Below are 24,315 nucleotides of genomic sequence, written 5' to 3'. Positions count from 1 at the left end.
GATGTTGGCCGTGCCGGAGAGCTTCAGTAAAACGAGGTAGCCTTGTCACGTGTTATAGGCTGTGCAATAAAGAAGGCCAACACCGTTTTTTTCGTGGTTTGCCAAATAGAGCGATGCTTATCGTAAGTACCGGACCTCTGATTAGGATCAAAATAGGTGTTCTGGGTATTAATCAGGGACAATTCGCCCGGCCCGTGGAATATTTTCTTTTTGAAGCTAAAAAATTCGACCACGATTTGTACGTTAGACCTGCGTAGGAATGTAAGGATAAAGTTTTCCCAATTTTTTTAAAAACACAACTCATGCTTAATTCCCCCGAAACATGTTTTACACCAACTCACATATTCCCACTTGGTGAACCCTAAGTGTTGTTACATTTTTTTGAAATACTTTGCTGAAACTTGTAGGCTGAGTTGTTTTACTAGTCCTTGTTACTGTTTAATATTAGACTCTCCTAAGTAACTGAACGCTGATTTGCACCAAAATGATCGTTCTGAATAATAACGCGGGACAATTCTTTCGGTCCGCGGAATATTTTATTATGCTTTCCAATTCTCCTAAACCGCAACTCATGCTTAATTTATTTTAAGAATATTTCTCCGAAACATGTGTTTTGCAAATATGCACCAACTCACACATTTTGACATTTTAATCATTTTTTTGGCTTTCTAAGCGTTATAATGGTTTCCTAATTAGTGAATTTTCCTATTTTTATATTTCGCCATATCGTTGCATAACGCAAACAACAGCTTTTCCAAAGTAGGAAATTTACAAAATCGTTTTTTAAATTTATATTTTTATTTGTTTAACTAAATGTAAATTTAATCGGATGGTTAGGACCAGTGGTGAGATTCAGCCGGTTCGCACCGGTTCTATAGAACCGTCTCACGAAATTTGATGAGATCAGCGAACCGGTTAGCATTACTCGTTACTGTCAATGGATTTTTGTATCTTATTCCATACATTGATTTTTAAAATTCAAGTAGCTCACGAGTTTTTATTAATGTGCAATGGTCAAGGTCGCACGTAGCCTAACAGTCACACAATGCGTTAATTTTTATAATTGTAGTAATTTTCCTTTTGTGATTGTTTTTCTAAAAGTTTAATTGTTGCGTCATAAGTACACGTCAAGAGACGACTGCTGCTTTTTACTGTGGTTGGTGTTAGCAGTGATGGGATTCAACCGGTTCGCAGTTAGCAGCATTTGCTTAAACCTGGGCTTGCATCCTTTTTGCAACTAATTATTTCCCGAAAATATAAGCCTTTTTGTAACAGAACCAACTGAGATATATGACTTTTGTAATAGAACAAGCTGACAAAAAATTTGAATCCCACCACTGGTAAGGACCATAGCCATTACTTAAGATTTTATACTGGGACCTATCTCTTCAACGCTTAACACCAGTAAGTTTTCAAACAGGGATCAATAGAATTAAAGCAACAGCGAGTGTTGTAAACAAGTCATTTTAAAAATCCGAGTCGAAGTCATTTGCAAAAAAAGCAAGTCAAGTCATTTTCCGAGTGGTTGTCAAACCAAGTCAAGATTTACATAAAAATAAAATGCCAAACTATTCAAACTGACACCTGGTTCAACCCTAACTTAAGCGTTATATTGGTTGGAAAACAACAAAAATGTTAAATTTATTGCTCAACTGTTATACAAGCGGGAATGGGAAAACAGCAACCTAATATTAAAAAAATAATTAAATACGGCAAAATTTACGGCAAAATAGTGCGTCTCAATTAAGTCCAAGTCAAGTCATTTTGCCCAAAAGACTTCAGAAAAGTCAAGTCCATTTGAAAAAAGTGATACTGTACTTTGATTTTGGCGAAAAGCTATAAAGATATTGTTGTACAAAATAATACCTTTATAAAGCGCGATTTAAAATGTACAAACCACACATTTTTTCTAAATTTTATTATTTTCATTACTACCTTATTCAGTTAAGTGCTAAAAACTTTACACCATAAAATTTTGAAAAGTGCCTTGTATCAACCCAGGAAAATAAGTAGCACAAAATCTATTCTAGATTTGTTGCAAGATTTGTTCAATAATTTAATTACAACTAAGGATGTCTGATACTTAACGTTTCAATCCGATACCGATATTTTTGGCGAGTAGTAACGGGATCCGATACGATACCAACGACGTCATTAGTATTCTCATACAAACAAAATAGATCAACTAAAACGTTCAAAGATAAATTTTCCCGTGTTATTAGGCCAACATTTGGTTTTAGTGTAAGTTAAGTTACTACCAGTTGTTACCCTCCCATTTTTTTGAAGAATTTACCTCTCAACATAGAAACTGCTGGATTTATTTGCAAATTATGGCTAACATTTATTAAACTGGTATCAAATTTGCACCGATACCATCAGTTGGCATCGAGTATCGGCTCCGATCCGATATTATCCGATAACCCTAAATATAACGTTAAATCCATACTATAACTTAACAAAACCAACATGTGATAAAGGATTGATACCATGGTAACATATTCAATAGAAAATTTATTTCCTGTTAACCAACCGTTTTTGTTTTGTTAAGAAAGCAAGGAATACTTTGAGTGTGGCAGAAAGCAAAGTTGGAAGATTACTACAGATGTGTACTCCTGAAAAAGAGGTAAAGTGTTTTAATTATTTTTAGTTTTTATTTATTTGCAAAGAAGTTCTAATGAGTGTTGTGAAACAACTAAATATACTTTACATAAACCAAACCCCTATTTCATTCTTTAAATCTTGATGTGGTGTTTTTTATATTTTTGTGCAAAAGTTTGTTATGACTCTGTACTCAAAAGTTTGATAACACGACTGCCTAATTCGTTTAGAACCACAACTACACATAATGTTTAAAATAAACAGCTGTCACAGGGATCCTACACTTTTTGTCCGACCCTCTCTCAAAAGATATACCATGGTGTTTATAAAGTTTCTGTACAATTTAAAAAAATTATTAAAAAATGAAAAATGATGAGATATCGCAATGAGGTTTGTTTTATGTTAATCAGTATTTTATAAAGTTTTTATTGACACTAAAATTTATTGTTTCAGACAAAATTCTAAATTAACCGTTTATATGTGCTTCGTGCAACTAATGGTGCCCATATAGAAGTGTATTGAATAAAGTAATGATATTATATTTCATTAAATGTTGATTAAATGTTTAGAAGTGTATTTAATGTGTCAATAAAAACTTTATGAAATACTGATTAACATAAAACAAACCTCATTGCGATATCTCATCATTTCATTTATTAATAATTTTTTAAATTGTAAAGAGACTTTATGGACACCTTGTATTTTATTCTCACAAACACACTTGTTTTCACTTGCGAGGGATGACCTGCAATATTTTGCCATTGTTATTAAATCAATTCAACCAGCGACCAATACAAACACCATGAGAAAGTAACTGGAATGTCGATGAAATATAAGTAAGCGTAGTGTCACAGCGCAACGATTATATTTCCAACTGGTTGTCAATATTGAAGGGGGTCTGTGAATATTATTGGCTCATATAAACAGCCATACGTAGAATGTTGATTCGGTAAATAAGTCTTACGGGAGGGTATACCTTGGCAGTCTAGCTAGCAATGTAACGAGTGCGGCGGCCAGCCAGTTGTTGCTTGAAGGTAGCTGTTTTTGCTGACAAGCTTAGATTTCGCCGAAAAGAAAAAGCTGCGAATTTGATTCGGTTAAACATACATAGTCTGATTAAAAACATTGTCATGTTGGTGTTAAAATATATGGTTAAAGGATTTTCGAGATCAGTTTATGGACCAGATCAAGAGTTCTTAAACTTGTTTGTGATGTACCATTTCGATTCACTTGCTTGTATATTATTTGTGAAATAATAGTATAAGCTTAACCCAAACTAGCTTTTCGGCCTAATAGCGTGTGTAGAATTTTCCCTTCAAACCCTTTATCACATAAATCATCAGCACTCCAGTGGATAAACTGAAATTCAAAAAAAGGTACCGTAGTTGTGGCCAGTGATGTCACAAAGGAATGTAAAATATTTGGTTACGAAACAGACAATAATGATTGCCAAGGGCGAAAAAACAGCTTTAATAAGAGTGAATTGTTGATCTTAAGCAGGCATTGTGGTGTTTGCGCAAAAACGTTTTCTCGCATAAACGTGAGCAACGATTTCTTTTAAAATCAACGAAAAATCGTCGCAGTGCCTGTAAAAAGAACTTGGCCGCGTAATCCTTAAGCTTCTCTTGCGTATGCCTTAGTACGCGTACCGCAATTCAAAAAACCCTTAAACCAAGACCGTTTGCAAATCCATGGGGGCACCGGGCCATGCCCCTACCCCTACCCCAAACTGGACATTTCATCCCTTTATTATCATGTGTTACTGATATGTCTAAGCCTATTTTTTGAGTTTTTGCCATTTAAACAAAATATCTGCGTTTTTTTTTTGTTTTACGCGAATCAATAACATTTTTATTATTTAGCTTTTGTATTGAAAGTAACAAATCTCCAAGCTAAAACTTGAATTGTCAAACTGATGTGTGGTGTTACTAAGGTTACTTCTTTATTACGTCACGTTTTGACGAATCTTATGTCCTAACATTTTCTCGTGTCCCCTCTATTTCTAAGCTGATTTACATTAAAGTGCATTTGGATTTACGCTTTAACTCAAAGCTTCTAAGGGTAGCGAGTTAAAAGTTGGAGTGGTAACCGCTTTGAGAATTTTATTTTAAACACTAATGTCCTTCAATGGTTTAACCAAGTTTAAAATTCGAGTGATCACCATTTGCTCTATAACAATCTGTTGTATTAACGCCTTTGCATAACATTATCGCGTATTTCTTTGTTTATTTCATTAGTTTTATCTTAAAAACCTGCATTTTAACAATATTTACTCTTTTTTGTGGAATTTGTGTGCCAAGATAAGCGTTAAAATGCAGTTAGCTGATCTTTCGAAGATTATTCAAAGTGTAGTGTTTTGTGTGCTTCTAACATTTGCTATAGGTATTACTATTTATTTACTGGAATATTTTAACTAATTGACTGTTTTTACCTATCCTCCTTTTCTCATTTTAAAAACATATGCTTTAAAAACCAGCCGTATTAAAAAATACAATTGTTTTTTTTTTTTCAGTTACTAGCAAACCAAAACCGCACAATAATTAATACTACAGCAATTTTACAAAAGATGATTTTTACTCATTTTATGAGGTCTCTTGTATACTAAATAGTTTAACAAGCCGTACGCATTAAGCATCTTGTCGGAAGAGAGAGTGTATTTCAACTGATCGATAAAAAAATTAAAAGTTGAAGGGTTAGATGCTACATCAAACAACTAATCTTTTATAACAAACTTCCTATTACCTATACCTCTTGACCCTTTATGCAATGACGTCATAACTAAGCGGCCCGAGTTTTCCGTCACGTGGACAAGGTCATTAAAAGTGTGCGGCTGAAGTTGGCTTTTTCTAGTGATATTCTTACTATCAAGTCATGCCATTGTTAGATACAAAGACTTTTGTTTACTTTTTCAGCAAACATCTTCATTCTGGAGCCAGAGCACGTCAATCTTGTTTTGGAGGGAGCTGTGGTAAATTACGTCACATTGAGATGTAAGGCAAACTTGACCAATGCTATATATCACTGGAAGAAGGATGGAGAATTTATATCAGCTGGAGGTAACAATTTGACTTAATTTGTGTGTCTTACTAGATACTATCCTTTTTGTGAGTTTGCACTAAAAGTATTTTAAAGCATCTTGGTAGCAACTTGTTTATATTGCACATGTGTATTTCAATCTAAGGGAAGAATTTTGTCCTAATTGCTTTTGTATATAGAACAGGTTTATGGTGGACAAAAATGGCAGTTTGATAATTTAAAAGGTAATGTTCCTGACCAAGGCAAATATCAATGTTTGGCATTAAACAAAAAACAAGAAACTGAAAATGTTCAAAATTTATTTACTACTGTTACGGTTTTGGAGCATAATGGTATAGGACATACAGAACTGATGTTTAGACTAAATTATGAGTTGTTTGAAACGTTCAAAATTAGACCTATTTCTGTATTGACTTTGATATTCTCATTACTCGTTAAGGTATTTATAATTTTGGATGTAAGACGGATTAGGTCTTGAGTTACGTTCCTTTTTCTCACGGACAAAACTTTAGATTAAAATACACTTAATAGCTTTTTTATTGTTTTATTAAGTAAAACATGCATATAAACGATATGTATTCTGTGATCAAGTCAGCTTGGAGTCGTACTGGCTAACGAAACTCGCACACATTTTATAGTACACCACATCATATGCCTGAGTAGAGGCCGTGAGTTCGAACCTCACTGCAGGCTGGTTGTTTAGCGCTCTAGCCTGTTTTTGCTTGCACTGCAATCCTGATAAAACTGACTGATTTCGGTAACCCTCTCTGAAGGCATAAAATGTTTTTTATATTATGTGATGTTGATAACGCACTGTTTTCAAAATACAGACCGGTACAAGATCAGCGAAAATGGGACTTTGACGATAAATCCACTGCGAGTATCAGATGCGGGGAATTACCAGTGCTTGGCAACTACTGATGAGGGAACAGCTTTAAGCAATTCTGCAAAACTTGAAATCACTTGTAAGTATAGAACAAAGCTGCTACCGATAGTTACGGTTGTAAAATACCTGATTTTACATTTCTCGTACGTTTTACAATTGTAAAATCTCAAAAATCTTAAAGGCCCAGGGTAGCTGTTCATACCGCTTTGGGAATATTCTACGGTAAATAGCCTTTTTGATGTTATTTAGAACAGTTAATTTTAACAAAGACAAAACTTTCGACAAATGTAAATAATTTGTCCTAAAATATTATCTTTTTAACACCAAGGTATAGGTTCACACTAGACACGTTGTGCGTAAGCGTATGCAACGCTTTACTAATTTTGCGGAAAGTAGAAATATTTAAACTTTGACGCTTTGGTTAGAAGAGAGGAAATTTGCCGTTAACGCAGGAAACGTGCTGTATATGAACTGGTTGACGTTAACGGTGCCGCAAAACCCTAACCCCAGAAGCAAAGCGTGTCCAGTATGAACCAACCTTTACAGTTTGCGCAAAAAAAATATCTATTTATTTAAAGATTAAACTAATTAAAAAACATAATGAACCGAAAATCCTTTGTTGATAAGGAATGAATCTCGTTGTAGAAGTAACTTAAGTGTTTTTCGAATTCTTTGTATCAAACCACTGTAACCCCAAATAAACAAAATCGAAGTAAATGGCAAACAAAACCATTAAAAATATCCCAATATATTTCCAGTTATAAGTGAATTTGGACCTCGAAGTAAAACTTCATACACAACAGAAGCTGGAAAAGGAATCGCCATTCCATGTGAAAAAGCAAACTTTGCGCCTGGTAAGTTACTTTATATGAATTACAGTTTAATAAATCTCGTTTCACAATTTTTGAAGTTTAAAGCAGTCTCCTGTCTTTAGCGAACATAACAGCCACATTTTTTTGCAGACAACTCGGTGTTCTTTTTCTGGCAATCAAGTGATCATTTTATTTTGTATGGAAAACCCGGAAGAGCTGATTATTACGTTTCACAAGATGGAACCCTCTACTTTGCAAACCCCACAAAAGACCTAACTGATGCGTATTTCTGTTTCATTCGTGATAAGTGGAATTTGCCGAGTGGTCGTCGAATCGAAAAATCATCGCAAACTATCGACCTAAAAGTAACGAATTCCAGTAAGTACAAATGTTGTAGTTAAAAGTTCTTGACTTTATTGTTGTTTATGTTTGTTGTCTTTTTATCAACATAGACAAACTTAATCCTCCAACAATTCTCCTTAACCCCAAGAATGTGACGTATGCTAAAGTGGGTTCAACTGTCATGCTTGAGTGCTTCGCTGGTGGAAAGTAAGTTGACTTTCTTGTTAAACTTGAAATCACATCAAAATCACTATAGTACCTGCGTTTAGTTTTCACGAAATTGTAAAAGAATTTAATTAGAACATTGGTCCCATTTTTAAGCCAAGCAATACCTAATAGTATTTCAAAAATATTAAGTAAGATTAAACTAGTAGCAAAACTTAAATTATGGGTTTCGCTTTTAAACATATCCTAGATAACAAAATACCTAAAGATTAAGATTTAAACTGAGTTTTTCTGTCCGATCTTGCTTAAGATTTAACTATAACGACTTTTACGAAAACCTCTTTTCAGTCCGACTCCTGCCCTCAACTGGACAAAAATCAACGGATCCCTTCCCTCTAATCACGTGATCACTGACGCGGGACAACTTGAAATCCATAACGTCACACATGACGTCACTGGTACCTACCGATGTACGGCCAGTAATGAACAAGGTTCTATAACAACACAAGGGGAAGTAATCGTTTCAGGTATTCCTATCAGCTGTTTAAATATACAGTGGAATTTACCACAACAGTAAATGCCGCGTAACGCGAAGAATAACTATATTTAAGTTTAGAAAATTGTTTCGTTTTGCAAATGATTTGCTCACTACTGGTATTTAGTACACATGGGCATTGAGCACTGACTAAACTACTGCCATGAAGGTAGGCCAAACTAATAAAAAAAATCAACATTTATCACCGCGTAACATGGCAACCTAAGAAGGCTGGCACTTTAGCCCTAATCTGTTACAGATGCAAAAGTCCCGAAAAAAAAAAATATGACGTCACGTGTGAGTGTAAGTGTGGGAACGGAAGGCGGAAGTGTAATGACGATTACGGAAGTTGGTGAAGATGACGTGGCAATATATCAAAGTGTGGCTGAAAATTCACTTGGAAGTTTGACTTCAAATGCCATGCTTAGAATTAAGGGTAAAGGTTTTTGTGAAAGAATTACTCATCCATTGAAATGTGTTGACAACGTGAAATATTGTGTTGCTTTTTATTCACAGAGCTGGCGCCTCGTTTTGTGACCGGCGTCGATGAAAGAGTTGTAAAATCGACGATAAACAAGTAAGCTAAGAGTTTGGCACCCGGCAACTAAGACTAAATATATGACATTTTATTCAAATGTTAAATAGCATAACAAGTCCAAAACGAGACGCTTGACCATTGGTGAAAGATGGGTAATTTAACATACGAAATGAGAGACATTTAAAAAAAACAGTTCAAAATATATTTAAGAGTCTTTTCCTGCTATATGTTGTGAAATTGACAGTGTTGTAATGACTTAAGTCAATGACTTGACTTAAGTGCACTTAAGTCACTGCTTTTAAATGACTTGACTTGACTTAAGTCATTTGGACAAAATGACTTGACTTGACTTAAGTCTTTCGGACAAATGACTTGACTTGACTTAAGTCTTTTGAACAAATGACTTGGGTTGAAATAAAGTATATATTTCTTCAAGTACTTTTTTTTATAAAATTGAGCTATTTGTCCAAATTTTTGCCCCAAAAAACAATTTGCTTGCTATATGTCCCTTTTTTCTTATTTTTAATAGTTCAGTTTTGTTCATAATCGTACGAGTTGAAGAATTATAATAGTTTAACTTTTTATTTTTTGACATGGACAAGACTTAAAATTGACTTGCTCTAATTATGACTTGACTGGGACTTGACTTGCGCAACTGATGACTTGGACTGGGACTTGACTTGTTATTTATTCAAAAAGACTGGACTTGGACTTAAGTTATTTTACAAATGACTTGACTGGGACTTAAGTCATTTCAAAATGACTTGTTTACAACACTGGAAATTGATCTATCTAAAAACTTACATTTGCGTAACAGGTCAAACAATCAAGTCAATTAGAAATGGTTTAAGGCTTTTAAGTTTACTTAAAACTTAAATTTTGTTTTTTTTATTTTAGGGCCATTGTTTTAAAATGTACAGTTGAAGGATACCCAAGACCCCGTATTGATTGGATGAAGCATGGCGCTAATATTACAAACAACATTAGGTAAGTGTGGGTTCTTATACAAGCAATAAAAAAACGAAAAAAATCTTTATTCGGCTTATTTACTTGAAATATGAAAAAACAACATGGACTTAAAAATATTTTGATCAGTGTTATACCTGTTTAAAAATTCAATCAATAAATTTTGAATTACAGAATTTCAAATAATGGATCATTAACAGAGGGATCATTGTTGATTCAAAGTACTTCTGATTCTGATGGAGGAAATTATAGTTGTATAGCAACTAACAATAAAGGAACAATAACTCAATCCAGAAAACTTATTGTTTACGGTAAAAAAAAACGATATGGAACCCAATGGTTACGTTTTATTTTTAACCACTATTCCAGGGTTTCTCAACCGTGGCACTCGGCCCCCCCTGGGGGGCAACGGACCTGTCATTGGGGGGCCACAAGCATAAGTCTGTAGCAATGTCGTAGTATCGCAAAACCCGTGTCACTATTTTTCTTTTTTTTTACTTAGACTCGAACTTGTATGTGTTAAATCTTCTTTGACCTGTTGTAACGCATTATTTCTTGCACGTTACTACTGGCTATTCGTGAGAAGTTTTGCAACAATCGACGTCAAGCTTGCAATTCTTTATCTGATTGCCTAATTGCCAAACGTTGTTACGTCACCTACAACCAACACTTGTGTTTTTCTAGTTTACTCAGTTTTTCTTTGTAACGTTTAACCAGTAATTTAGTTAGTTTGTAAACCGCAAGTTAGAATGATAGCAAAACTAATGCTCATTATTTTCGGCTTTTCCAACTACGTGAAAGCAATTTTTTGGCGATGTGTGCAAATCTTGTTCCTGCATCGAATGTTGCATGTATTTTAGACCCCCTTTAATTGCGAAATAGCATACCTTACAGTGGTATCCCTGATTAACAGTCGTTGCGGTTGTTATTATAAAATGTGTCGTACACTAGGCTACACAGTTTAAATTTAATGCCGCAGAGACCTTTCTGAGTTTGGTTTTGGCTCGCGACTACAAAAAGGTTGTCCGCTCCTGTGTTAAGCGGCCAAAGCAAGCTTAACAGAACGATACTTCAATTGCACATACTAGAAGTTTACTATTTTAAAAACGTTTTTACACAAAGCTTAAAACAAGGTTTTGTGTTATGAAATGTCGAAAATTCGCAAATGGTGCGAAAGTTATGCCTCTTTGGGCTTGACAAAAGTTAGGCGAGACGGCCATAATTGTGCGCAGTGTCTGCATTGCTCGGTGTTGATGTTAAATGCGTCATTACGACCCTAACAACTTAAAAATCATGGGGATAAAAGCATCCCCGAAGAAAGAATGATGCCGCCGATGTTATTTCTGTCAAAGGAATACGATTTGACCAGGAAGCGATGTTACCTGATTTTGGATGTAAAGTGTATTTATTCGTTGGCTTTTGTTCAATCGAAGTGTTTTTTATTAACGTGGTGAATTAAAATAGGTTAAAACACGTCAAACACATTTATAATCGAGGGGGCCAAGAGGATAAAAGATCTTTCGAAGGGGTACACAAGGCATGAAAGGTTGAGAACCACTGCACTATTCTGTCTTGAGTAAAATTACATCGTTTCCGATTTCTTATTTATTTTATCGTTTATTTAGAACCCACTGTTGCTGTAGCAGTTAAAGACACAGTTGAAATATTACGAGGACAAAATCAAACTTTACAATGCAAAGAAACACACGATGAACGACTTAAGACAAAATGGAGTTGGACTCATGTTGTTGGCGGAATTAAAACTGATGTTGTAGATTATATGAATGATACTCTGCAGGCAAGATAAACAATTTTTGATATAGGCCCAAGCCGACCAACTCACTTTTTAAGTGTCAATTTTACAAAAATGTGGTATTTTTTACAGTTGAAAGATGTAGGGGATAAGCAAGCTGGTTCTTACAAATGTTGCGCTTCCACAAATATTGATCAGAGCTGTGCTACAATACATCTATCTATAGCTGGTGAGAAAAATTTTATTTGTAAAAAAGTAGTTTGAAATACAGCTTTTCACTATATTTTTTTATTTAAACTACTTTACGGCAATTTGGTCTGTAGCTCGTTCCAATTCGTCAATTAATAATAATAAAGCGACTAGAAACGATTTGTCAATTTTGGTGATCTTAGTTGGCTTTAAAAAGTTCAACATAGCAAACTTTGCAAGTATTTTTTTAAGATGTAAGTCATGTTTGCATATTTATGCGATTGGGTATTATTTGAAAAAACAATTCAGTTGATTTGGATAACTTTATTATAATATGTAGATCTGCCCAAGCCCCCAACTCACGTGTTCGTTACCAAATCTACTGCTACGTCACAACGCCTGGAATTCAATAAACAATCAACGGACGTCATTAAATATAAAGTTGAACGACGAATAAAGCAAGACGATGATTGGTTTGCTTTCGATTGTGACGTCAACAAACCTTGTTATTCTTCAAACTTGCTTCCTTACAACGAATACGTTTACCGAGTATATTCCATCAATAAATATGGAACGAGCAATGCGAGTGAAATAAGTAAACCACGAAAGACATTGGGAAGAGGTAGGTTGTAAGCCAACTTATCAGCTATTTGGCTAACCGAACCTAAACTGAATTCAGGCAAATTATTTGTTACTTTTTAGTTTTGATGTTGAGACACAGTTCAACAGTTTAAAACAAATATAACGACGATGCTAAGTGTGGCAAATGCAAATGATAGTTAATTAATGCTTTTTGTTGTTGTAGCTCCTTCTTTGGCACCATCTGGTGTTAATGCAACGTTGAAAGATGGAAATATATCGGTTGATTGGAATGTAAGTATTTTCTTTTTTATAGAGATGGTTAGCATACAATTTTAAAAACAAATATCGCTCATATTAACTTCATGCTGGTTTGTATAATAAATATATAAAAATACACAAGCTTTCGTCCTATAAAGGTTGACAAAGATGAGCAAACTTCAATATTTTTTAACCATTTCAGACCTACCCAGCCAAATACTATGGATCAGCCAAAGTGTTTTATATTGTCAAGTATCGGTTTTGCCACAATGCAACGACGGATGACGGAAAAGTTTGTTCCGAGTGGTTTGAACACAACGAGACCAATTCATCTGCAACATCAACCTTAATTAATGTAAAAAATCAATTATTTTATCAAAACAAATATAATGTTCAAATTGTATCTAAGAAAATGTCTGATAACATATATATATGCCACATTCTAAGTGCCCTTAAAAGAAGAGCTCTGGTATATCCAACGATGTTTAGTTGCTGGGTTATTTACACACCAACGCATTGTTTTTCTTTCTTGACGCCATGTTTTATCCTGGTTTTTCATGCCTTTTGGATAAATATATTTGTAATGTTATTATATTTATATACAAACTCTAATTTCGTGATAACAATTTAGTATTATCGACCTCTAACTAGATCGCCTTTTAGGGGTGATTATCACTTACCTGCTTCTAGTAGAAACGCGTAATTTTTATTAAAAAATAAGAAGCATAATTAATATTAATCTACCAAACTTTGGTCACTTTTTGGTAATACTAATATCTGATTTTTACTCTGCTCTAAATTTCCAACTAAACATATTTTACAGATCTCGAAAATCAAAAAGCCAGCTTTGTGCGAATTTAAAGTTGCAGTTGGCAACGAGTTTGGACAAAGTTCCTTTAGTGAATTATTCGACATTACAATTGAAGCAACACAAGGTTTGTAGACAGAGATTCTGTACTGTAAATAGTGTCACAACTCAGGGCGTTTTCAGTCGCAAGCTACCTTCTGATTGTAGTTAAATTAATTAAAAAAGGAATAGTTAAAATTTAAGTTCTATGTAATATCTATGCAAACCAAGCCTCTACACAAAATGCATTACAATGACATTTGTATGAAAATTTATTTTATAACTCGCGGGTTTATTTTTTACTACTTGCCTCACCATACGTTTAATTCCCGGAAGAACTTTTGTCTCAACTAAAGCCTTTTGCGGTTAAATATAGTGAACTACCGAGAAAGCACTGTATTATTGAAATTTAATACAAGAAAACGGAATAAAAACTTATCAACATGCTCGCGTTTGCCAAATAGTTTTAAACTATAAAGAATAGAATTTTACCAAAACCATATATTACCATAGACTAATGATTCGCAACCTTTTTTAACACGACTTAATAAAGGCCAAATTTTGCGACCCAAGCATCTTCTGATATACTTAAGCCATGAAGTGAACTATTTATGAAACACTCAAATTCAATGGTTTAATTTGTGACCTGGAACTAAAATTCGGATGAAATAAAAATGATGTGAAAATTGTTAAAACGCACGTTTGGCACACGACATCTGTTTAAGCTAATTGCAAATTATAAATTGGGTTATATTAGAAAATTGACCGTATAATAGAAGGTAATTTGTTAGGGAAACTAAATGTTTGTATGGTAAACCAGTGGTTCTTAAGCTTTCTGTCCTTCGGGAATTGTCCTGTGCTTGAGTCCTCTCAATTAACACATATCGGTAAGCATTATACAAAAACAAATCGGTATTAGCCGATTACACATCAGTGAAACCACACGAAAGTACTAAAGTTGAAACTAATTGCATTTTTGTTCAAATTGGCAAAACTTCAATTTAAAAAAAAAACACGCATTAAAAACATAACAATTGTATACTCTTTAAAATGGCATTTATAAAACTGATTTTGACAAACATATTTTGAGGGCCATTGACTCCAAGCCCAAAAGGTGGCCTTTTTACCAATTTGGTATAGGTAAAACTTTCTCGTTTACATATACTTCATAGTATAATTAGAAGTTTTAAAAAGCGTATTAGGCATTGTAAAAACATTTAATGCACTCTGTTAAAACGTTTTTGTTTTATTAACAGATGAACACAGAATTCCATTGTTTATATGGCCCATCGTCATCGTTTTACTACTTATCGTTTTAGTGGGGCTAGTGGTGTGCCTCGTCCGAAAACATTGTTTAAAAAGTAAGATTATTTTCTATTAATACTGTACATGGCAATGAATAACAAAAGTCTTAATGAACCTATTAGATGTCGATTTTATTGATGATTATTTTTTTTTAATTAACCTGGTTAAAATAAACTGTTTGACAACTTGATTAAACTATATTCCGTACACATCGATGTTTACTCAATTACTAGAATCTAATAACTAGATTATCTAAACCCTGTCTTACAATTACTGTGAAAATATTTTTTTAGTGTCGTAAGTGTTGTCGAGTAAATTTGTTTTATCCAATTCGAATATAGGGCTTAAAATCAGATAACTCCCCCCCCCCCCTATTCTTAAGAATAAGTTATTCGGGGTTTCTTGTGGCCTGTTGTTTTCTTGAACATGCCTGATTAAGTCATTGGTTATTAATCTTGTCGTACAGAAAGAGCATTTTCACGTAAAGATGAAGAACGAGGATCAAAATATGAACTTTGTCAATTGCCTTCCAGTAGTAAAACCTCGCAAGAGGACACAGAGGGGACAGGTACATCATGTGTACCCGAAGATCAAATCCCCCCAATAACTCCTTCACCTAACGGAGGCACCACATTAAAATATAAGACAGGTTTCTTAACCGAATATGACCATGATTCTCGTGAAATTCGCACAACAGCTGATGCGGGTCAAATACCATCACCGAAACTTCGTCCATTGTTGACCAAAGATCTTTCCAGTAATAAAACCTCGCGACAGGACACAAAAGTAACAGGTACATCATGTGTACAGATAATAACATTTTTACGACCCACCACCTTTCCCCAACCTTGCTGAATTAACGGCATCAACTTAAATAGATCGATACAGTTAAGCTCGTATATAATATGTTCGTTGAATTTCGGTAATATAGATACCAGTGAAGTGATAATTTTTTAATAGGTTAATGCAGTGTTTCTTAACCTTTTTCACCCCAGGGCGCACTCGTAAACCTTTCAAAACGCGGCGGCGCACCTGACGAGCGAGTCGACTGTCAACTTTGTTTGGATATTTTGTTTTTTGCTGGCAGTTTTTATTACATCAGGCTTCTAACTTTATTATCTATAAAGAAGCCTGCGGAGTCGGTTAAAAATAACCCGACTCCAACTCCCAAGTTCGACTCCGACCAAATGTGCAATATCGTCAAATTCTGAGTCCGGCTGCCACTCTACAGCCTTTATTTCACCCATGTACGCAACTAAATTAAAGTGGATTTTCAACTATCCCCTCATAGGGGTGTCATATATCTCATCCACCCACAAACCATTGCTGGAAAATCCACCATATGCTATTCCGCCTTTTCAATTTGCAGTTGGCGGCATTATCAGTTTTAAAATTGTTACTGAGCACGTCGGACTCGGGACTCGGGACTCAGGCAGTCCGACTTTAGCAAAACAAATCGACTACGGTACGTAGAGTCCCAAATGTGGGTCCGACTCCACAGCCCTCCTTTAAAATACGATGTGCTTAATAAGACAAGCCTAAATAAAAAGAAAAAATTAAAATAGACCCTATATGTTGTAAATTATAAAAACACACGGTATGTTAGTTAGAGTTCGATGGAAACACAGAATAAGCCCCCAAAGCAACAACATCTAACTCGGAATAAATCCAAAATTCAACGGAATAAGACCTAAATGGACAAAATATTGCCCACAACAGTAAAAACAGGTTATGGCCTGGGACGGTTAAGGGACATCATCTTGGCATCGGCCGTTTTGGTGTCGACGTTTGGGTGCCCTAGTTTAAAATGCCGTTAGGTCCCCGCTGTTTTGGTACTGCATTGGTTGCCTCTGTTTGGGGTTAGGCGCGAGTAATGGGTAGAATAAGAATTTGGTTTTTGGTTCAAATTATTAAGGGAGTTAGAGTTGAAGTTATGAGTGGAGTTTGGGGTTAAGTAAAAGGTTATAAAGGCCTTATTCGGACGAATTTAGGTCTTATTTTGATTTAAACGTTTTTACGAGTATTAGGTATTAGTCCTATTTTGGTCTTATTCCGAACTGTTTTGTATGCCGAAGTTGATGTTGTTTTAATTGCGGTCTTATGGAGAAATACCCGCTAAGATACATGTTACAATAGTTCCACTTTCTTCGTTTGCGAAAAGCCAACATCAACCATGGGGACTTTAATAGGGGCTACGAATCCAGTCATATTGCTCAGTGTTTATTCACAGAAAATAGTGACTAGAGTTTATTTACAAACATAGTCCTTTGTTGAAAAAGGTAAATCTGAATGGTCATCTTTAATTAAAGAATCATCTCCAAACAGCCTAATTTAATTTTCCCTCTCCAAATCCCTATTTTTTAAGAAAAGCTTTAATTTTATCTGTGGATGAGTGTTTTCAATTTGATTCTGCATTGACAATTTTAAACTATTCAAATGTTGGAATACGTCATTTAAATTTTTAACTTTGAATTCCAGAATTGACCAACGCCATAATAAAACCCAATACATTTTCGGTATAAGATCCAAGTGGCCTAAATAACATCCTCATCCGCAGGAACTGGATATAAAACGATTAGACCCCGCCACCGCCTTATGAGGGCCATCTTTTTTAAACGGCGGTGTTTGTAGACGCTGTTTTGAAACTGGACTGTTGGTCCGATAGGGGTTTGGGTATGTTATCTATTGGTCCTTTTTTGATATTATTCCGAACTGTGTTTTATTCCGATGTTGATGTTATTCTAATTTTGGTCTTATTTCTGGAATCCACTTTTAGTCGCAAATTCTAAAATAATACAGAATTTTTGTAACAGTTTTTTCCCATTTTCTCGCGGCGCACCTGGCAACCTTTCGCGGCGCACCGGTTGAGAAACGCTGGGTTAATGCATCAGACGTTTACCGTTTAGTTATAAATTAGCTACCTTACAAAAAATACGAGTTTTAATAAAAGCTAAGTTAAACTTAATCTTATAAAACTTACTTTCGCCTTCTAAATTATTTCTTTAAGCTACCTTCAACATAATTAGTAGTTTATTTTAACATTAACACTTATTTTGGTTGAGCACAGAAGAGAAACAGTTTGAAGAAGACGGATGTCAAACACGCGAGGAAGATGCACTTCTGCCACCACTACCTTCACCTACCGGAGCCACCCCGTTTGAGGATAGGGCAAAGTCCTCAACCGAATATGACCATGATTTTCGTAAAATTCTCACAACAGTTGATGAGGGTCAAACACCACCACCGAGACTTTGTCCATTGACGTCCAAAGATCCCCCCAGTAATAAAACCTCGCGACAGGACACAAAAGTAACAGGTACATCATGTGTACAGATAATAACATTTTTACGACCCACCACCTTTCCCCAACCTTGCTGAATTAACGGCATCAACTTAAATAGATCGATACAGTTAAGCTCCTATACAATATGTTCGTTGAATTTCGGTAATATAGATACCAGTGAAGTGATAATTTTTTAATAGGTTAATGCAGTGTTTCTCAACCTTTTTCACCCCAGGGCGCACTCGTAAACCTTTCAAAACGCGGCGGCGCACTTGACGAGCGAGTCGACTGCTAACTTTGTTTGGATATTTTGTTTTTTGCTGGCAGTTGTTATTACATCAGGCTCCTAACTTTATTATCTATGAAGAAGCCTGCGGAGTCGGTTAAAAATAACCCGACTCCAACTCTCGAGTTCGACTCCGACCAAATGTGCAATATCGTCAAATTCTGAGTCCGGCTGCCACTCTACAGCCTTTATTTCACCCATGTACGCAACTAAATTAAAGTGGATTTTCAACTATCCCCTCATAGGGGTGTCATATATCTCATCCGCCCACAAACCATTGCTGGAAAATCCACCATATGCTATTCCGCCTTTTCAATTTGCAGTTGGCGGCATTATCAGTTTTAAAATTGTTACTGCGCACGTCGGACTCGGGACTCAGGCAGTCCGACTTTAGAAAAACAAATCGACTACGGTACGTAGAGTCCCAAATCTGACTCTGACTCCAAAGCCCTGCTTTAAAATACGATGTGCTTAATAAGACAAGCCTAAATAAAAAGAAAAAAAATTAAAATAGACCTTATATGTTGTGAATTATAAAAACACACGGTATGTTAGTTAGAGTTCGATGGAAACACAGAATAAGCCCCCAAAGCAACAACATCTAACTCGGAAAAAATCCAAAATTCAACGGAATAAGACCTAAATGGACAAAATATTGCCCACAACAGTAAAAACAGGTTATGGCCTGGGACGGTTAAGGGACGTCTTCTTGGCATCGGCCGGTTTGGTGTCGACGTTTGGGTGCCCTAGTTTAAAATGCCGTTAGGTCCCCGCTGTTTTGATACTGCATTGGTTGCCTCTGTTTGGGGTTAGGCGCGAGTAATGGGTAGAATAAGAACTTGGTTTTTGGTTCGAATTATTAAGGGAGTTAGAGTTGAAGTTATGGGTGGAGTTTGGGGTTCAGTAAAAGGTTATAAAGGCCTTATTCGGACGAATTTAGGTCTTATTTTGATTTAAACGTTATTACGAGTATTAGGTATTAGTCCTATTTTGGTCTTATTCCGAACTGTTTTGTATGCCGAAGTTGATGTTGTTTTAATTGCGGTCTTATGGAGAAATACCCGCTAAAATACATGTTGCAATAGTTCCACTTTCTTCGTTAGCGAAAAGCCAACATCAACCATTGGAACTTCAATAGGGGCTACGAATGCAGTCATATTGCTCAGTGTTTATTCACAGAAAATAGTGACTAGAGTTTATTTACAAACATAGTCCTTTGTTGAAAAAGATAAATCTGAATGGTCAGCTTTAATTAAAGAATCATCTCCAAACAGCCTAATTTAACTTTCCCTCTCCAAATCCCTATTTTTTAAGAAAAGCTTTAATTTTATCTGTGGATGAGTGTTTTCAATTTCATTCTGCATTGACAATTTTAAACTATTCAAATGTTGGAATACGTCATTTAAATTTTTAACTTTGAATTCCAGAATTGACTAACGCCATAATAAAACCCAATACATTTTCGGTATAAGATCCAAGTGGCCTAAATAACATCCTCATCCGCAGGAAATAGATATAAAACGATTAGGCGCCGCCACCGCCTTATAAGGGCCATGTTTTTTTAACGGCGGTGTTTGTAGACGCTGTTTTCACGCTGGACTGTTGGTCCGATAGGGGTTTGGGTATGTTATCTATTGGTCCTTTTTTGACATTATTCCGAACTGTGTTTTATTCCGATGTTGATGTTATTCTAATTTTGGTCTTATTTCTGGAATCCACTTTTAGTCGCAAATTCTAAAATAATACAGAATTTTTGTAACAGTTTTTTCCCATTTTCTCGCGGCGCACCTGGCAACCTTTCGCGGCGCACCGGTTGAGAAACGCTGGGTTAATGCATCAGACGTTTACCGTTTAGTTATAAATTAGCTACCTTACAAAAAATACGAGTTTTAATAAAAGCTAAGTTAAACTTAATCTTATAAAACTTACTTTCGCCTTCTAAATTATTTCTTTAAGCTACCTTAAACATAATTAGTAGTTTATTTTAACATTAATACTTATTTTGGTTGAGCACAGAAGAGAAACAGTTTGAAGAAGACGGATGTCAAACACGCGAGGAAGATGCACTTCTGCCACCACAACCTTCACCTACCGGAGCCACCCCGTTTGAGGATAGGGCAAAGTCCTCAACCGAATATGACCATGATTCTCGTGAAATTCTCACAACAGTTGATGAGGGTCAAACAACACCACCGAGACTTTGTCCATTTACGACCAAAGATTCCTCCAGTAATAAAACCTCGCGACAGGACACAAAAGAGACAGGTACATCATGTGTACAGATAATAACATTTTTACGGCCCACCACCTTTCCCCAACCTTGCTGAATTAACGGCATCAACTAAAATAGATCGATACAGTTAAGCTCGTATACAATATGTTCGTTGAATTTCGGTAATATAGATACCAGTGAAGTGATAATTTTTTAATAGGTTAATGCAGTGTTTCTCAACCTTTTTCACCCCAGGGCGCACTCGTAAACCTTTCAAAACGCGGCGGCGCACCTGACGAGCGAGTCGACTGTCAACTTTGTTTGGATATTTTGTTTTTTGCTGGCAGTTTTTATTACATCAGGCTTCTAACTTTATTATCTATAAAGAAGCCTGCGGAGTCGGTTAAAAATAACCCGACTCCAACTCCCAAGTTCGACTCCGACCAAATGTGCAATATCGTCAAATTCTGAGTCCGGCTGCCACTCTACAGCCTTTATTTCACCCATGTACGCAACTAAATTAAAGTGGATTTTCAACTATCCCCTCATAGGGGTGTCATATATCTCATCCACCCACAAACCATTGCTGGAAAATCCACCATATGCTATTCCGCCTTTTCAATTTGCAGTTGGCGGCATTATCAGTTTTAAAATTGTTACTGCGCACGTCGGACTCGGGACTCGGGACTCATGCAGTCCGACTTTAGCAAAACAAATCGACTACGGTACGTAGAGTCCCAAATGTGGGTCCGACTCCACAGCCCTCCTTTAAAATACGATGTGCTTAATAAGACAAGCCTAAATAAAAAGAAAAAATTAAAATAGACCCTATATGTTGTAAATTATAAAAACACACGGTATGTTAGTTAGAGTTCGATGGAAACACAGAATAAGCCCCCAAAGCAACAACATCTAACTCGGAATAAATCCAAAATTGAACGGAATAAGACCTAAATGGACAAAATATTGCCCACAACAGTAAAAACAGGTTATGGCCTGGGACGGTTAAGGGACATCTTCTTGGCATCGGCCGTTTTGGTGTCGACGTTTGGGTGCCCTAGTTTAAAATGCCGTTAGGGCGCCGCTGTTTTGGCACTGCATTGGTTGCCTCTGTTTGGGGTTAGGCGCGAGTAATGGGTAGAATAAGAACTTGGTTTTTGGTTCAAATTATTAAGGGAGTTAGAGTTGAAGTTATGGGTGGAGTTTGGGGTTAAGTAAAAGGTTATAAAGGCCTTATTCGGACGAATTTAGGTCTTATTTTGATTTAAACGTTTTTACGAGTATTAGGTATTAGTCCTATTTTGGTCTTATTCCGAACTGTTTTGTATGCCGAAGTTGATGTTGTTTTAATTGCGGTCTTATGGAGAAATACCCGCTAAGATACATGTTACAATAGTTCCACTTTCTTCGTTTGCGAAAAGCCAACATCAACCATTGGAACTTCAATAGGGGCTACGAATGCAGTCATACTGCTCAGTGTTTATTCACAGAAAATAGTGACTAGAGTTTATTTACAAACATAGTCCTTTGTTAAAAAAGATAAATCTGAATGGTCATCTTTAATTAAAGAATCATCTCCAAACAGCTTAATTTAACTTTCCCTCTCCAAATCCCTATTTTTTAAGAAAAGCTTTAATTTTATCTGTGGATGAGTGTTTTCAATTTGATTCTGCATTGACAATTTTAAACTATTCAAATGTTGGAATACGTCATTTAAATTTTTAACTTTGAATTCCAGAATTGACCAACGCCATAATAAAACCCAATACATTTTCGGTATAAGATCCAAGTGGCCTAAATAACATCCTCATCCCAGGAAATGGACATAAAACGATTAGACCCCGCCACCGCCTTATGAGGGCCATCTTTTTTAAACGGCGGTGTTTGTAGACGCTGTTTTGAAACTGGACTGTTGGTCCGATAGGGGTTTGGGTATGTTATCTATTGGTCCTTTTTTGATATTATTCCGAACTGTGTTTTATTCCGATGTTGATGTTATTCTAATTTTGGTCTTATTTCTGGAATCCACTTGTAGTCGCAAATTCTAAAATAATACAGAATTTTTGTAACAGTTTTTTCCCATTTTCTCGCGGCGCACCGGTTGAGAAACGCTGGGTTAATGCATCAGACGTTTACAGTTTAGTTATAAATTAGCTACCTTACAAAAAATACGAGTTTTAATAAAAGCTAAGTTAAACTTAATCTTATAAAACTTACTTTCGCCTTCTAAATTATTTCTTTAAGCTACCTTAAACATAATTAGTAGTTTATTTTAACATTAATACTTATTTTGGTTGAGCACAGAAGAGAAACAGTTTGAAGAAGACGGATGTCAAACACGCGAGGAAGATACACTTCTGCCACCACTACCTTCACCTACCGGAGCCACCCCGTTTGAGGATAGGGCAAAGTCCTCAACCGAATATGACCATGATTCTCGTAAAATTCTCACAAGAGTTGATGAGGGTCAAACAACACAACCTGACTATAAAATGGGACTGTGGCCACCAGCAGGCGACTGTACACCTACAAAAAAATACGAAGTGGACGGTTCGGATAGGGAGAACACTGTTATTTCACCTGGTCATGTTGCTGTTACCTTGTCGTACAATAAAGAAAACCTGAAAACAGCCACAACCGCACCAGGAAAAAACTTCTATGGAGATGTCAATTTCACCACAATAAATATCAAGTGAAGGCAATCTTTAAGGGGCGTGTGTAAAACGAACAAAAACAAGCCTAAAACAGAAAGTTCGAGCATATTTGCATTTGCGTATTAAAAGTTAAAAAAATAGTAAGCCTATTATAATATAGTTTTAGTGGGGCATAACCTTGCCCCCGAATCGAACTATGCCACGGGGTAATAAATGTTGATAACCACTGGTTTAGATAAAGACAAATATTTCTCACGGTCCAATGTTTGCACATTTGTTGTCACAAGCGATATCGCGCGCGCGCCGCTTCTCGTTTATTTGCATCAAGACACGTCATAGAGTGTTTTACATTTCACGACTGAAACAAATGATTGTGTATCGCTGTCTGTATGTGTCACAAATTGGTATTTAACGAGTGTGTATGTAATAAATATTATTTCCTTAATTGTTCTTGTTATTTTGTTTATGACTAGCCTTCGTGTTAAAAGCCTCTAAAGTGGCGTGATGTTTACCGGTTGAAAAACTTAAAACTGGTCATTCCACATTAAACGTGGCAGTAAAAACACGTGTGTTTTGATGGCAAATGAAAATCCAAGCAGAGAGCTTACTGAAAGTTAACACTTTTGGGTGTTTAGACTAAAAACGTCGAAGTATTTCTTAACATAACATTATTTGTGTTCGTGGTAGTATGTAACCAACATTTTGCTGTACTAACAATAAAACTAAACAGTAGCTTTATACGAGTAGACCCATGGGAACACATTATTCAGATAAGTAACATATATTTTTAATTTTTGTTAGTAATTTCAGAGTTTAGCAGTGTTTATTAACCAATTTGCCTCATGGACCTAATTTATCTAAAAACGTGATAACGCACCTGGCTAGCAAAGTGAGACGTGTATAGTTGATTTAAGCAATAAAACGTTTCAACGATCCAGAATGTTAATCACATAAGAAAATGAAGCGAGGGAATGATCTGAAGCTTGTCATAAAACGCTGTTTTTTCTTCAGCAGAATTTCCACTTTAAAATTTTAATTCTGCATTTTGGAATACTTAGTTGAAAATGT

At 35.7% G+C, this 24,315-nt stretch overlaps 1 protein-coding gene across 1 annotated transcript; it reads left to right on the top strand.

Moving 5' to 3' along the window:
• Positions 1-2,602: 2,602 nt before the first annotated feature.
• On the top strand, positions 2,603-23,886 carry LOC146165519 (contactin-1-like). Its single transcript, XM_083380946.1, has 22 exons — positions 2,603-2,623; positions 5,483-5,654; positions 6,465-6,599; positions 7,279-7,374; positions 7,483-7,710; positions 7,785-7,881; positions 8,188-8,366; positions 8,634-8,810; positions 8,891-8,951; positions 9,810-9,899; positions 10,053-10,189; positions 11,504-11,676; positions 11,764-11,860; positions 12,161-12,442; positions 12,626-12,693; positions 12,863-13,015; positions 13,484-13,595; positions 14,764-14,868; positions 15,279-15,605; positions 17,880-18,128; positions 20,398-20,646; positions 22,898-23,886. The coding sequence occupies exons 1-22, from the start codon at positions 2,603-2,605 to the stop codon at positions 23,287-23,289; spliced, it is 3,600 nt and encodes a 1,199-aa protein (XP_083237072.1). The 3' UTR covers positions 23,290-23,886.
• Positions 23,887-24,315: the final 429 nt, after the last annotated feature.

The sequence above is a fragment of the Ascidiella aspersa genome, chromosome 2, assembly GCF_963924565.1.
Source record: "Ascidiella aspersa chromosome 2, kaAscAspe10.2, whole genome shotgun sequence".
Lineage (NCBI taxonomy): Eukaryota > Metazoa > Chordata > Ascidiacea > Phlebobranchia > Ascidiidae > Ascidiella > Ascidiella aspersa.
This window is presented reverse-complemented; position numbering and strand designations above follow the sequence as displayed.